The sequence below is a fragment of the Myotis lucifugus genome, unplaced genomic scaffold (assembly GCF_000147115.1).
Source record: "Myotis lucifugus unplaced genomic scaffold, Myoluc2.0 scaffold_107, whole genome shotgun sequence".
Classification (NCBI taxonomy): domain Eukaryota; kingdom Metazoa; phylum Chordata; class Mammalia; order Chiroptera; family Vespertilionidae; genus Myotis; species Myotis lucifugus.
The window spans coordinates 1885889-1898846 of NW_005871155.1; the positions used below are offsets into that span (position 1 = coordinate 1885889).

At 43.3% G+C, this 12958-nt stretch overlaps 1 protein-coding gene across 8 annotated transcripts in view; it reads right to left on the reverse strand.

Moving 5' to 3' along the window:
* LOC102426091 (N-acetyllactosaminide beta-1,6-N-acetylglucosaminyl-transferase) overlaps nt 1-12958 on the reverse strand; it is a 67584-nt gene that overhangs the window by 32810 nt on the left and 21816 nt on the right. For 3 of the 8 annotated variants that reach the window (XR_002830298.1, XM_023757399.1, XM_014459350.2), the window contains exon 1: nt 10645-12533. The exons of 1 other annotated variant lie outside the window; for it this stretch is intronic. Coding sequence is in view for 4 of the 7 variants with exons in the window: in XM_023757399.1 (XP_023613167.1) it covers nt 10645-11563 (919 nt within the window). In the remaining 3 variants the exon portion in view is untranslated. Of the gene's footprint in view, nt 1-10644; nt 12541-12958 lie in introns of those variants that run through there. 4 more of the 8 variants (XR_002830299.1, XR_002830297.1, XM_006092933.3 and 1 more) reach the window with 4 other exon arrangements.

Sequence of the window (12958 nt, forward strand, 5' to 3'; positions counted from 1 at the left end):
TGCTTGTATCTAAAGATAAACTTTATCTCAAACTGCTGTTCCAATAAAAGGCTAATGAGGCAGGCGATCGAGGCTGCCTGGTCCCTTTGGCCAGGCCATCCCTTAGCCTTGCTTTCACAGCTAAGGTTGTGTCACACAGTAATCCATTCATCCATCGCTCAGGGGCTGCTGATCAGCCCCCGCACTTAGTAACACACTCCTCCCATTCTCCATACAGGAAGAGGAAGGCCAAAGGGATGGAAATCCTAGCAGGCAGAGTTCTGACTTTTGCTTCTAATGCTAAAGAGCATGTGCTTGTAGATTCAGCTTTGTCATTAGAAAAGAAAAAAGGGAAAAGAAAACCATCCTAGAAGATTAAGTGGGGTAAACTCATCCTAGAAGTTTCCGTGGGGTAGAGAGACCTTCACCTGTCAGGAAGTCATTATTACAGGCTATGCAGAAAGTCTTAGTCTGGACTAGTGGGCGTTTGCATTTCCTCTGAAAAGAGGAAGCTACTCATTTCTGAAAATTAAAGTCAACTCAATGGTTTACTATAAATTTTAAGTTTTCTTGCAATGTGACTGGTTGTTGAAACTGGCTGATGAACACAAGAGATTACTGTACTATTCTCAGTGCTGTTGTATTTTGTAAATTTCATAATACAGGTTTTACAATGATCTCTGTGTCAGTAGCTAGGAGACACAACATTTGTTCTAACACTGAGGAAGTTGAACACCTGAAATGGGAAGGATGTGGCTGGGCCAGCAAAAACCTTTATGTTCTGAACAGACATCTTAAGTCCTTTCTATTACATGGTAGGGCTTAAGAAAATAAAACAATCCCAGTTCCTGTTTCTGTCACGTGATGTGATCTCAAAACACTATTGATGTCCTTCGCATTTTTAAAGAAACACTCTTCGAATAGAATACATACTCCACAGTATTCTTATAACGACCAAGTGAGGTTTTTTAGTAATTTTAAATATTACACCAATAACATTAAGGGAAATCAAAATGATGAAGAATAAGTATCCATCCCAACATGTTAAACTGCTTCAATTTTCTCATATTTCCTCCTACTCCTGCTTGGGTATATCTACATCTAGTTTTAGATGGAAAGCCATAATGTAGACATCCTTTTGTAGTGAAAAGAGATTTAAAATAATTTGATTTAACACTCGAGGATCTTACTAACTTAGGAATACTAGGTTACATTTAGGTTTTCTTAATAATATTCATAATAATAACTGGATAAACACTTAACCTCTCACTTTATAACCTTTTTTTCTTCATTTAATTCTCAAAACAACCTTACTAAGTAGCCATCATTACTGTGACTCTAAAGATGAGGAGTCTGAGGTTCAGGGGTACCCAAAGTCACAAAGCTAACGAGGGCAAAGCTAAAATTCATCATCAGGTTTCTCTCATTCCAGAGCCCACGATATTCCCGCACTACGAGTACTTCGAAGCATCAGTCATTTGTGTACCACTTTCATAATATCCACTTTATGCCATCAACACCAGAAAGCTTTTCCTTACACAAACTCACTTTCATTTTTTCTGGCAACTGCCTTTTTTCTCAATCAAGCAGAGTCCTTAATGGAAAGGAACAGAACCAACATTTGCTGCAAATCTATAAACATGTCAGTCTCAGTAGAAGATGGTCTATGTTAGCAGTTCTCAATGTGCTTCCTAAACAGATGATCAGTGTCGCCTGGGAACTTGTTAGAAATACAGATTCTAGGCGTGCTCCAGACCTGCTGAATCTGATACCGGGGGCGGGGCCCAGCAATCTGTGTTTAATAGGCCCTAAGGCAGATTCTGAGGCGTGCTCTGTCTGTGAGACCTACCACATTATATACATTATCATATTTAATACCCATAAGTTCTCTGGGAACGAAGTACTATTTATTATTCCCATCATCACAGATGGGTAAACTGAGGTGCATTAGACTAAGGCCAGTATCACAGAGAGAAAGATGGGAGCCAGGACTTAGAAAACATGCTTGTCTAGTCCCTTTCCCTAGTAGCATGTGGACTCAAAGTGGGAGGGATGGAGATGCTATTGCTGTGGTTCAGAGAAACAAGAGCAGGGATATTTATGTTAAAGAGATTACTTAGACATTGATTATAAATCTATTTGGGCTTCAATATACAATTAATATCTTGTCATGTTTTTTGTTGTTGTTTTAAGAGTCATTGAGCCCTGGCTGGATAACTCAGTTGGTTACAGCATCGTCCCAATATGCCAAGGCTGCAGGCTTGATCCCCGGTCAGGGCACATACAAGAGTCAACAAACGAATGCATAAATAAGTGGGACAACAAATCGATGTTTCTCTCTCCCTCTCTCTCTCTAAAATCTATTTTAAAAATAATTTTTAAAAAAGTCATTGAAATGCAATTTATGTTTTTGTTAAAAAACAACAACCACTACTTCTAGAAAAGATCTGTCTTATGCAATTTGTAGAGAACGATGGGAAGTTGAATGAAATTTAGAGAAATGGTCTTGCCGGTTCTGAAGTAAGTGGTAGCTACATCAATCCCTTCCGTTAGGATTAAATTTACCTAAATTCAACTTAGTGGATGTTTACCAGTCATAATGGTATGTGTTCTTAATGCACCTTAGCCTATTTTTTAAAATCTTGCATAATGTTGTTCTAGAGATTAAGAATTAAAAGCTAGTTAAGAGCAGAGTTTCCTGCTTATTTCCTTTAACAGAGCTGGGGGGGGGGGGGAGCAAAAATGTTTGGGCACAGATTCCCCAATGAAGATGATCCAAATATTACAGCACAGCCCATGACTGGAAGCTTCACAGATGATCCCTCAAATGCTTAGTAGTTTAATTATGTTAATACCCCGCAATCTGTTTAAGGATTCTCTCCCAAGAAAGAGCTCAGCATTTTATGATGCCGACTTCTCAATCTAGGTACTCAAGAGCCAGGACAAATTGTACATTATAGATCTTCCTCAAATGACTGGCCCTAGGAGAGCCGAGAGCCCTTCACCAATAAGGAAAAACAAGTCACACAGGCCCAAATCACTGATACCGTATTTTGAAAATCATGTCCAAATTTATTATGTGTATTTAATATTATCTGGCTACACAAAAATGATGTTATTTTAAAAACTCTGTTAAATAGATAGAACCCTCTATAATTTTTATTTCAGCCAGAATTTATTTCCTTGCTGACAAAATAAGTATCAGTGTGGATTGTCATATGGCCACACACACACAAAATAGCTTTACTGTAGACCTGAATGTTCTAAGGACATTCATTACGACCTGATTCTACAATCCCCCAATGTTTATCATTCTAGGTATAATCGGTATGATTAAATGCATCCTTTGTGGTTTTACAAACTGAATTCTAAATTTGGGCCGATGTACAGAGAACACAATGCATGCAGTCATGTGCCCCCAAACGATGTTTCAGTCAACAATGCCTCGTGACATCATTCTGACGTCCTACTGCAAAGGTTGCAAACATCGAGAAGGCTGTGGTTGAGAGGGCAAACCTCGGTAACCTGGTGTGGATGGGGATGTTATTGAGGAGCTCCTGGATGGTTCCTGAGGAATCGACTAATGAGGAAGTTGTTGGCACTGGAACAGGAGGCAGTAACAAAGGAAACTGCAGAAGAAAAAGAACCTCCAAGAAAATTCAGAGAGACGGATTTAGCAGAAGCTTTTGCAGACCTCAGGAAGCGCTGTAGAAAGTTTGAAAACACAGACCAACACCGAAAGGTTTTCCTTAATAGAGAGGAATGTTCATGGTGCATTATCTTCTTACAAGCAATTCCATGATGGCAAAAAGAAATAGACCAAGCGAACCACCGTGGACACATTTCTTAAGGAGTGACACCTCCTCAAGAAGAGCCTCGGGCAGGTCCCTCAGGAGGAGTTCTGGAGGGAGGCACTGCTATCACAGATGACAGCTCCCTGTGTGTTACTGCCCTGAACACCTCCCACTGGGACAGAAGGTGGAGGTGGAGACAGGGATGCTGATGATCCTGGCCCTGTGCGGGCCTAGGATAAAGTGTGTGTTTGTGTCAAAATTTTTAACAAAAAAGTTTAAAAATTTTTTTAAAAAATTTAAATTTAAAAATAGGAAGGAGCTTATAGAATAAGGATATATAGAAAGAAAATATTTTATACATATACAATATGTTTGTATTTTAAATAAATGTTATTACAGCCCTAACTGGTTTGGCTTAGTGGAGAGAGCGTCAGCCTGTGGACTCAAGGGTCCCAGGTTCGATTCCGGTCAAGGGCATGTACCTTGGTTGCGGGCACATCCCCAGTAGGGGGTGTGCAGGAGGCAGCTGATCGATGTTTCTCTCTCATTGATGTTTCTAACTCTCTATCCCTCTCCCTACCTCTCTGCAAAAAATCAATAAAATATATTTTTAAATAAATGTTATTACAAAAGAGTAAAAAATAAAAATTTTAAAGTTTATAAAATAAAAAAGTTACAGTAAACTAAGGCTAATTTATTATTGAAGAAATAAAAATATTTTTTATAAACTTAGTGGAGCCTAAGTGCAGTGTTTATGAAGTCTGCAGTAGTGCACAGTGACGTCCTAGGCCTTCCCATTCACTCACCACTCACTCACTCACTCACCCAGAGCAACTTCCGGTCCTGCCAGCTCCATTCATGGTAAGTGCCCTATACAGGTGAACCACTATTTATCTTTTATACCATATTCTTACTGTATCTTTTCTGTTTGGGTACATTTAAATACAAAATACTTACCATTGCGTTGCAATTGCCTGTGGTATTCAGTACATTAACATGTTGTATAGGCTTGTAACCTAGGAGTAGCCGGCTATACCACAGAGCCAAGGTGTGTAGTAGGCCATACCATCTAGGTTTGTGTAAGTACACTCTATGGTATTCACAAAACTAGGAAATCACCTGACACATTTTTCAGAAACATATCCCAGTAGTTAATGACTGTACTTTAAAAAACACTGGGGCCCTGGCTGGTGTGACTCGGTTGGAGTGTCATCCTATACACAGAAAGGTCCTGAGTTCGATTCCCGGTCAGGGCATACACCCATGTTGCAGGTTTGAAGCCCAGATGAGGGCGAACAGGAGGCAATATTTCTCTATTGAATCAGTGTCTCTCTCTCTCTCTCTCTCTCTCTCTCTCCCTTCATCTCCTTCTAAAATCAATAAAAACATATACTTGGGTGAGGATTAAAAAAACCCCTACAAAACTGGGACTGATCCAGCCACACCCAGATTTAAAGCCCTAGTAACCTTTCTGCAGAGAACACATACCTATTTAAGCTCAATGTTTATGTTTGCTGAGAGCTACGCCTGAAGAGTTTCAAGTTTCTTTCTATTATTGCTATATTATCCTAACCTTTTATTTCCGTATACTCATGTTTCTTTGTAAGCTAGTAGCTGAGGAGCAGCCTAGATCCAATTCAGGCAGCAGAAGCCCACTGCATAGACGGGAGAAGGCCAGGAATGGGCCTAACAGCAGGGCTGGAAGGATGCCAAGTTGTGAGAGAAACTCAAACCAGGTGCAAGTAAGGCGAAGACTGGGGGCGTCCACGTAGAATGCCAGTGCTTTCTCTTGGCATCAGATTTGCCTGTATGCTGGCCCAGGTTGGCTAGCTGGGAACCAGATTTTCTAAGGAAAGACAGCCCTATTAACATTCCAACGAGAACTCTAGAGCTAACTAATTCTACAAGTTTTTTTTTTTATATCTTTCCTTTTGCCGATATTATTTGTTGGCCTAGCTATAATGGAATTATACCTTCAAGCAGTATCTTATTCACTGTTTCTCTAATCCTTTCTATAAGAAATTGCACCCACCCAGGTACAGGACACTTTTATCCGTCCCTCCGATCTTTTCATAGCTATCCAGCCACTCCCCAGACCAACCCACCACCATCCGGCACTCTGCTGCCCTCAAATCAGGCACAGTGACAGGTGGTACTGTGGCAGGGTGACAGGGATGTCACTTTTTATTTTTTTTTACTCCTATTTTATTTATTTTTAAAATATGTTTTATTGACTTCAGAGAGAAAGAGAGAGGGAGAGAGAGATAGACACATCAATGATGAGAGAGAATCATTGATCGGCTGCCTCCTGCACACCCCCTACTGGGGATCGAGCCCGCAACCCTGGCACGTGCCCTTGACCAGAATGGAACCCTTCAGTCCACAGGCCAGTGCTCTATCCACTGAGCCAAACCAGCCAGGGTGCGATGTCACATTTCTTACCCTTAAGAAACCCAAAAACTAAAGAGGTGGGCGGAGAAGATTATTCACTTAGCAGGTTATTATAATTCAATGCTGGTAGCAGTGGCACTGGGTATAAGAGAACCCAGAATTGGAATTCCAACCATCTTTGAGGTGGTTGATCAGAGATGGCTTCCAGAGGAGGTGACATCAGGGTTGGCTATAAAGTATGGATGGGAGTTAGAGATGGTAGGAAGGGCATCCCGAAGAGAACATCATAAAGAGCCACCCAAAAAAATCAGGTGAAAATTGCAAAAGTATGTAGAACCAAGGAGTTGGAACATAAAGTATGAGGCAACAAGTAAAAAGAAATGAGGGTAGAGAGATGGGTGGGGAAGTGGGAGGGAGTCCGGTCGCAGAGGTCATGCCATATGAAGAGCTCAACCTGACTCAAGGTAATGAGGAGCCACTGTAAACTTTAAACAAGGGAACAACGGGTGTTCTACTAGCCCAGTGGTTCTCAGCCTTCCTAATGCCTCGACCCTTTAATACAGTTCCTCATGTTGTGGTGACCCCCAATTTCATTGTTACAAATTGAACATAATTAAAGCATAGTGATTAATCACAAAAACAATATGTAATTATATATGTGTTTTCCGATGGTCTTAGGCGACCCCTGTGAAAGGGTCGTTCGACCCCCAAAGGGGTCGCAACCCACAGGTTGAGAACTGCTGTACTAGCTGGTTTGAGAGCTCACCATTGTTGGACTCTGGGAAGCAAAGGTTCCTGGTGCCTTTGTCCCACAAGATTCCTAGGACTTTGATAGAAAATCCTTCAAAATAAGACAAAAGTTGAGTTTTTAAAATCAGCTCCCTAAGTGTTTGCTTATGATCTATTTAAATGAAACCACATCTTGTGGTATTTTGTTCTCACAGACAACAGAGTGTTTAAAATAAGGGCAAAAAAAAAAATACTAGTAAGATAAGGACCATTTTCTTTTTCTGTGTATTTCTGTGGTGAACTTTTAAAAAGTATGTGTACTATTTTCCACACATATTTAATTAGTTTTATTATCTACAAACTTAATAAAACTTCTCTGGAAGAAAGCTATAATATTAGTCACTAATGGAGTGCAAAATTTAAAAATTTTGAACTTTGTGAACATATTTTCTGGTGTGTTTGTTTTTTTAAAGCTAACTTTTTAAATTGTTTTAAAAATAGGGGCAGATAGCCCTGGCCAGATAGCTCAGATGGTTAAAGCATCGTCCCGATATACCAAGGTTTCAGGTTCAATCCCCGGCCAGGGCACATACAAGAGTCAACCAATGAATGCATAAGTAAGTGGAACAACAAATTGATGTTTCTCTCTCTCTGTCAAATCAGTCAATAATTTTTTTTAAAAAAAACATATATAGGGACAGATATTCAGGGGGAAAAAGTATTTTTTGAGGGGTTAAAGTGGAGAAAAATTAGTCCAATATACTAAAATCATACTGAATTTAGCCCATTGTACTAAACAGGCACTAAATTTCATGCTCAACCATTCAAATCCTGAAACTAAAATTCCATGAGTCATGTCTGTCTGCTTACAGAGGCATCCTCAATACACAGAATAATGCTTGGTACCACGAAAGGCTAAATAAGCACTTGTTGACTGCTGACAATGTAAATGTCAAAATATTCTATTCTTTTTTGAAGACTTCTTTCCTATACTGTGTGAAGACAAATCCTCAATGCTCTTCACAGCCTGTTCCAGATGGGACTCAGGAAGCTGGCACAGAAGCCAGGGTAGGGTGTGGTGACCAATTCCAGCAAGAACAGCCCTCCCGTGACTCAAGCTAGCACAGTGGCCCATTAAGCCTCAGCATACTGTCTTTCAACACACACACACACACCCTGCTAACCTTATTTCCAGCTTAAGTGGTGAGGTGGAGCTTCCTTCCGCTGCCCTCCCACCCTTCTTCTCCTCTCTCCTCTCTGTGATTCCGCAGGGACTTTGCTTTAGATATATAGGAAAGAATAAGCAATCATTCCTTCCTTTCCCGCTGCAAGAGGAACAGTTTAAACCTCCGGCCTCCGGCCACACAAATCCAGGACCAGATCCCCACCGTGCCTTAAACAAGCTGTGTGAAGATGAGCACAGTGCTCAGGCTCTCTACGTCTCTTTTTCTTCATCCGTATATGAGCATAACAATGATTTTTTCTTATAATTAAAAGAAATGATGTAGAACATCACATATCTGGCACAAACTGTATCAATGAAAACAGTATTAGATGCCACATATAATATTTTCATGTGTTAGAACTAATCAACAATAAGGATGAACACTCACTGCCCTGTGGTAAATGTTGGTTCCCCCCTCCCCAGTCTTCCTGGTTTGACAACTTAGTATCTCTGAAAATAAACTGCTCAGAGGATAGCATATGTCTGTGTGTTGGGGTCCAGCCCCATTTGCTGGAAGCCGATCCACCCTTGCTGCTTGACGCAGTCGCTGCAGGGAAGAAACATCTGCACAGCGTATGTTTCAAGGGACCTGGCGTATATGACATATGTTTGCTCCCCCTTTTAAGCGCTATGTGTTTTAACCAGGACCACCTCCCCGAGAAAGGTTGTTTCCCCAGGTTAGGGGTTAACAGGACTAAGGAAGAGAATAAATCAGTAAATCCCCCTAGTGTTACAGAAATACCATGTACTACTTATGAAGAACTTGGACTAAGACTGTTGGCAATAAATTTGGGACTTGTTGGGCCCACATCCCCAGGGGTTTGCCCACCAGGGAAAGCACCAAAGCCTATACCCCTGGAGACTCACTGACACAGGGCAGTCCCAGGGAAGGCAAGCAGCGGGGCTGGGAGGACATAACCTTTACTGGGTAGGATAAACTCCTTCAGTCACTTCCTTGTAGCCTATCAGTAGAGCAGTAGAATAGTGACCTTGGAATAGCCCTTATAATGGAACACAGAGATTAACCTAGACAAGATTAAAATCAACAGAACTAGATAGAGACAGGATTATGGAAATGAAAGTAGGAACTGTAGAAGGTTTCCCAAAACATACCATGATGTAATTATAGAGGCATGATTATGGGATCAAATAGTATAAATATAGATGTAATAGAACAATAGAGAACCCAACCATGCTGATCAACTGAACGCTGCCCCTCCCCCTCCCCCGTCTCCGACTCCGTCCACACCTATGGGAACCCCTGGACCTGCTGGGGCTGGACCCCAACATCTGTGTCCCCAGACATCTTGCTGGACCTTTTTCTGCTTCTTTCTCTGAGCAGATTTCTATGCCCAACCACTCTTGCTTAGCTTTTAGGAATGTTGAGTTCCTGGGAAATGACTGCTGTGAGTGTACTTTCAGATGTGAGCATAGTTTCAAACAGCACTCAATGCCCCAACAATAACAATACCACATGCAAGATCAGGAAGTTATTCCAAGCATGACAAGCGTAGGGCCACCCTCACACAGGGCTGGCTGGAAACTACTGTGTTGGGACATCACTGGGAAAAGGAATGCAGGTCACACAGGTAATCCCAGAAAACATATGGGAAACAGAACTGTGAAAAGAAATCCAGTCCTTAATCAAAGAACGAGTTTGATGCTGGTGGCGTTTTTTTGTTTGTTTGTTTTTTTGCCTCCAGTTGCCTAGCATACATTGGACCCCTTTCCGAATGATCAAACACAACAGAAAAGACTTCACAGCACATAAACACAAGAGGCTGCAAACTGGAATTTACAATAAAAATCTGTGACTTAAAAATTAGGAATTTACCTTTGATTAACTCCAGCTAGAATCTCTCTGTATGTTTCATCTCCTGGGGAAGAGCCTCACTCAAGGGGCCAAAGAGCCGTATGTGGCTCGCGAGCTGCAGTTTGCCGGCCACTGTTCTAGGCAATATAATACCAGACTAGATTTATTAAACCAAATCAGTCGAGACCAGGGTATTTGTCCAGGTCTTAGACTAGAGACATTTAAGCTGGAGTGATAATTTGTGAACTATCCAAAGAGAATTCAAAGATTCTGAAAACAACCCCATGAACTTTGAGCAATGACTTTGAGCATCAATGTAATACTGTATAACATCCTATTTCAACTCCTAAGTTCTAGAATGCTTATGGAAAATACCAATCTCATGATGCTAGAGCTGTGCTTATGGAGGACTATGAAAAGCATCCATTCAAAGACTGAGCTGAACGTTGGCAACTGTGGGGATACATCATCAAAGGTGGTTTGCCAGAGCTCCTGTAGCTCAGCATATGTCTTAGATCACCATATTGCACGTGGTTGTAAGACAACAGAGCTGGCACTAAAATGTCACTAAAAACCAACTAGATGAATAGCTTTTTAAGCATTTAATCTTTTTTTCTCAAATAATTTCAAATGAGTCAGTTCTCTAGAGGAGTTGAATGGCAGCAAACTCAATCTATGAATAAGAACAAATGGTAATGGAAATCGGTACCTACTTGGAATCCTATTAAGCGTCACCCAGAAATGTTCATCAGGGCTATACGTATCCTTTGACCAGTGCAGTAGATCGATGGCCCTTTTGTCATGGAAGATGAAGTTGACAAACTCCCTGGTAAGGGCCACGTAGGCAGTGCCAAAGTAAATGGTCAGCTGATGTGGAGGTGAGGTTTTCAAAACATTCGTGTTCCTCACAAAAGAGCCGTCTTTGCCTCTGTGCTCTTGGTGGACGTACTTAGTCCGTCCAATTGCATGAGCCGGAGGCAGCACCCCCGGGGTAATGTTTTTCCCTTTGAAGGCTTTCAGATGCTGAATGATCTCCTTGTTGGTTTTCAGGGGGAAGTCTTGCCCACAGGTGTTGATGGCGTACTTCCACGGGACCTCGGAGGCCACCAGGTCTCTCAGGCAGTTCAGGTCCGCCTGGAGCCTGGACATTCCCGCGTAGACTACAGACTCGGTCTTTGAAGCCAGAAAGGCATTTGGGAAGCAGCTCAGTAACTGCCACACAGATGCCTTAAACTCCACCGTGGCCTTCTCATCCACATGAACACAGTAGATGTTCTGGGGCATGTAGACAGCCCTGAAGAGCCGTTCAAAAGTACCAAAGTCTTTATGGATGACCATGACATATGCCAACGGGAACGCCACTTCTTCTTCCGACAGGGGGCTGGTGATGTAGTGGCTCTGGATCAGGTAGTCCTCGCAGGGGACGCTTCCCAAAGGCGATGGCAACGTCCTCTCCCAGAGAACAGCGGACTTCTCCTGCAGGGCGTCCTCACAGGCACTGACTACGGAGTCCCTTTCGCTGGAACCATTCAGCTTCCTCTGGGGCAGGCTTAATCGGCCGTTGTAACGTATCACAAACAGAACCACACTCAGCGCAGTGAAAGCAAAAAGGCAGTACCTCCAAAAGTTCATTATTTTCACTTCCTTAGAGCAGGGAATCTCCCTCCAGGGACTGAGAAATGGTCAGTCCCTGAAAACAGAAGCGTGAAGAGGCTGAATGGGCTTCCTTTGCCAGTCTTGAATATCGCCAGCTTCTCAGACGGGCTTCTTTTATTCATTTACTCCCCGCTTCAGTGTCGCGCCGTCCCCGGCGGTGGCGGGCGAGGGCATGCTTCTCCGGTCCTGGGCTCCTGGGCTCCGGTCCTGGGCGCTGGAGCCGGCCCGCCGCTCGCACGCAGAGCGCGGAGCAGAGTGGGCGCCCAGCCCGGCCCCGCCTGCGGGAAGCCCTCCTCGTTTGCATACGAAACCCAAGTGGCGGATCTCGGCAAATTACGCTGAGGAAAGGAATGACGGGTCCTTTGCCCCGGGGCTGGGCTTCTCTGCCTTCACCCCACCCCCTTTCCCTCCACCCTATTCTGACCTCATCTCCCTCCTCTTCTCACACTTTCCCCTTGCGTTTCAGCGTAAGTGGTTCTCCTCTTTCGGGTCAGCCTGCAAGCCGGCTAGCAGTCGTTGGAAACCCTAGCGTGGAGGACTCCTGCTCCGGCGTCTCTCTCTTCCCGTTTCTCGGCCACCTCTTTTCATTTCAGTGTTATCGCTACCTCTGAGCACACAGACACAGACACAGATAAGGAAAAGGCACTTGCAACATGTCTATTGTCAGCAGCAAGAAAGTCTGGTGGAGAGGTGGGTGTTGGCTGGATTGAATCCGATGGTTTCTGATGGTGTTACACAGCATATGTGCATGTGCAGGCTATCAGAAGAGGGAAGTGAGGATTACACGGCGGCGGGCATGGGGTGAGGGCAGAAGGAACCTAGGAGCGACTGGAAACATTAAAGTGTGGGTGCGGATGACATCAATGAAGAAAGCACACCTCCGTTCGCCTGCCAGAGAGGAAGGTGAGAGTCATTGTTCCCAGAGAGCAAAAGTTGGTTCCCATTTCACAAAGAGCTTCAGATAGCTGGTGCTGTTGACGCGGTATTATCTACAACATGAGTGACTGCCCACTGGGGCTCTTTATAAGCCTGACATCTTGAGATCTGAGGGCATTTCAGAGAACTCCAAGGATTCTACTCCCCACCCAAGGCCCTCTCCCATTTCCTGACCCTTAAGAAAGAACAAAGGCTGCTGGACGGCAGGAAAATTCCTGGAAGTATTGGTTAGTGAGATTCAGGGGAGCCAGGAAGAGAAGCCCAGCAGGTCTGGTCACATTACAGAGGGGTTCTCCAAGCTCACGTGCTGGTGCCTGGAGCCTCAGCAGGTGTGGAGGGCGGGCTGCAGATTGGTGCAGTTGGTAAGAATGCTCCTGGGCCAGGTAACCAGCCCAACTAAAGAAATAGTGGGTGTGCTCCCATCTCATTCCCCCA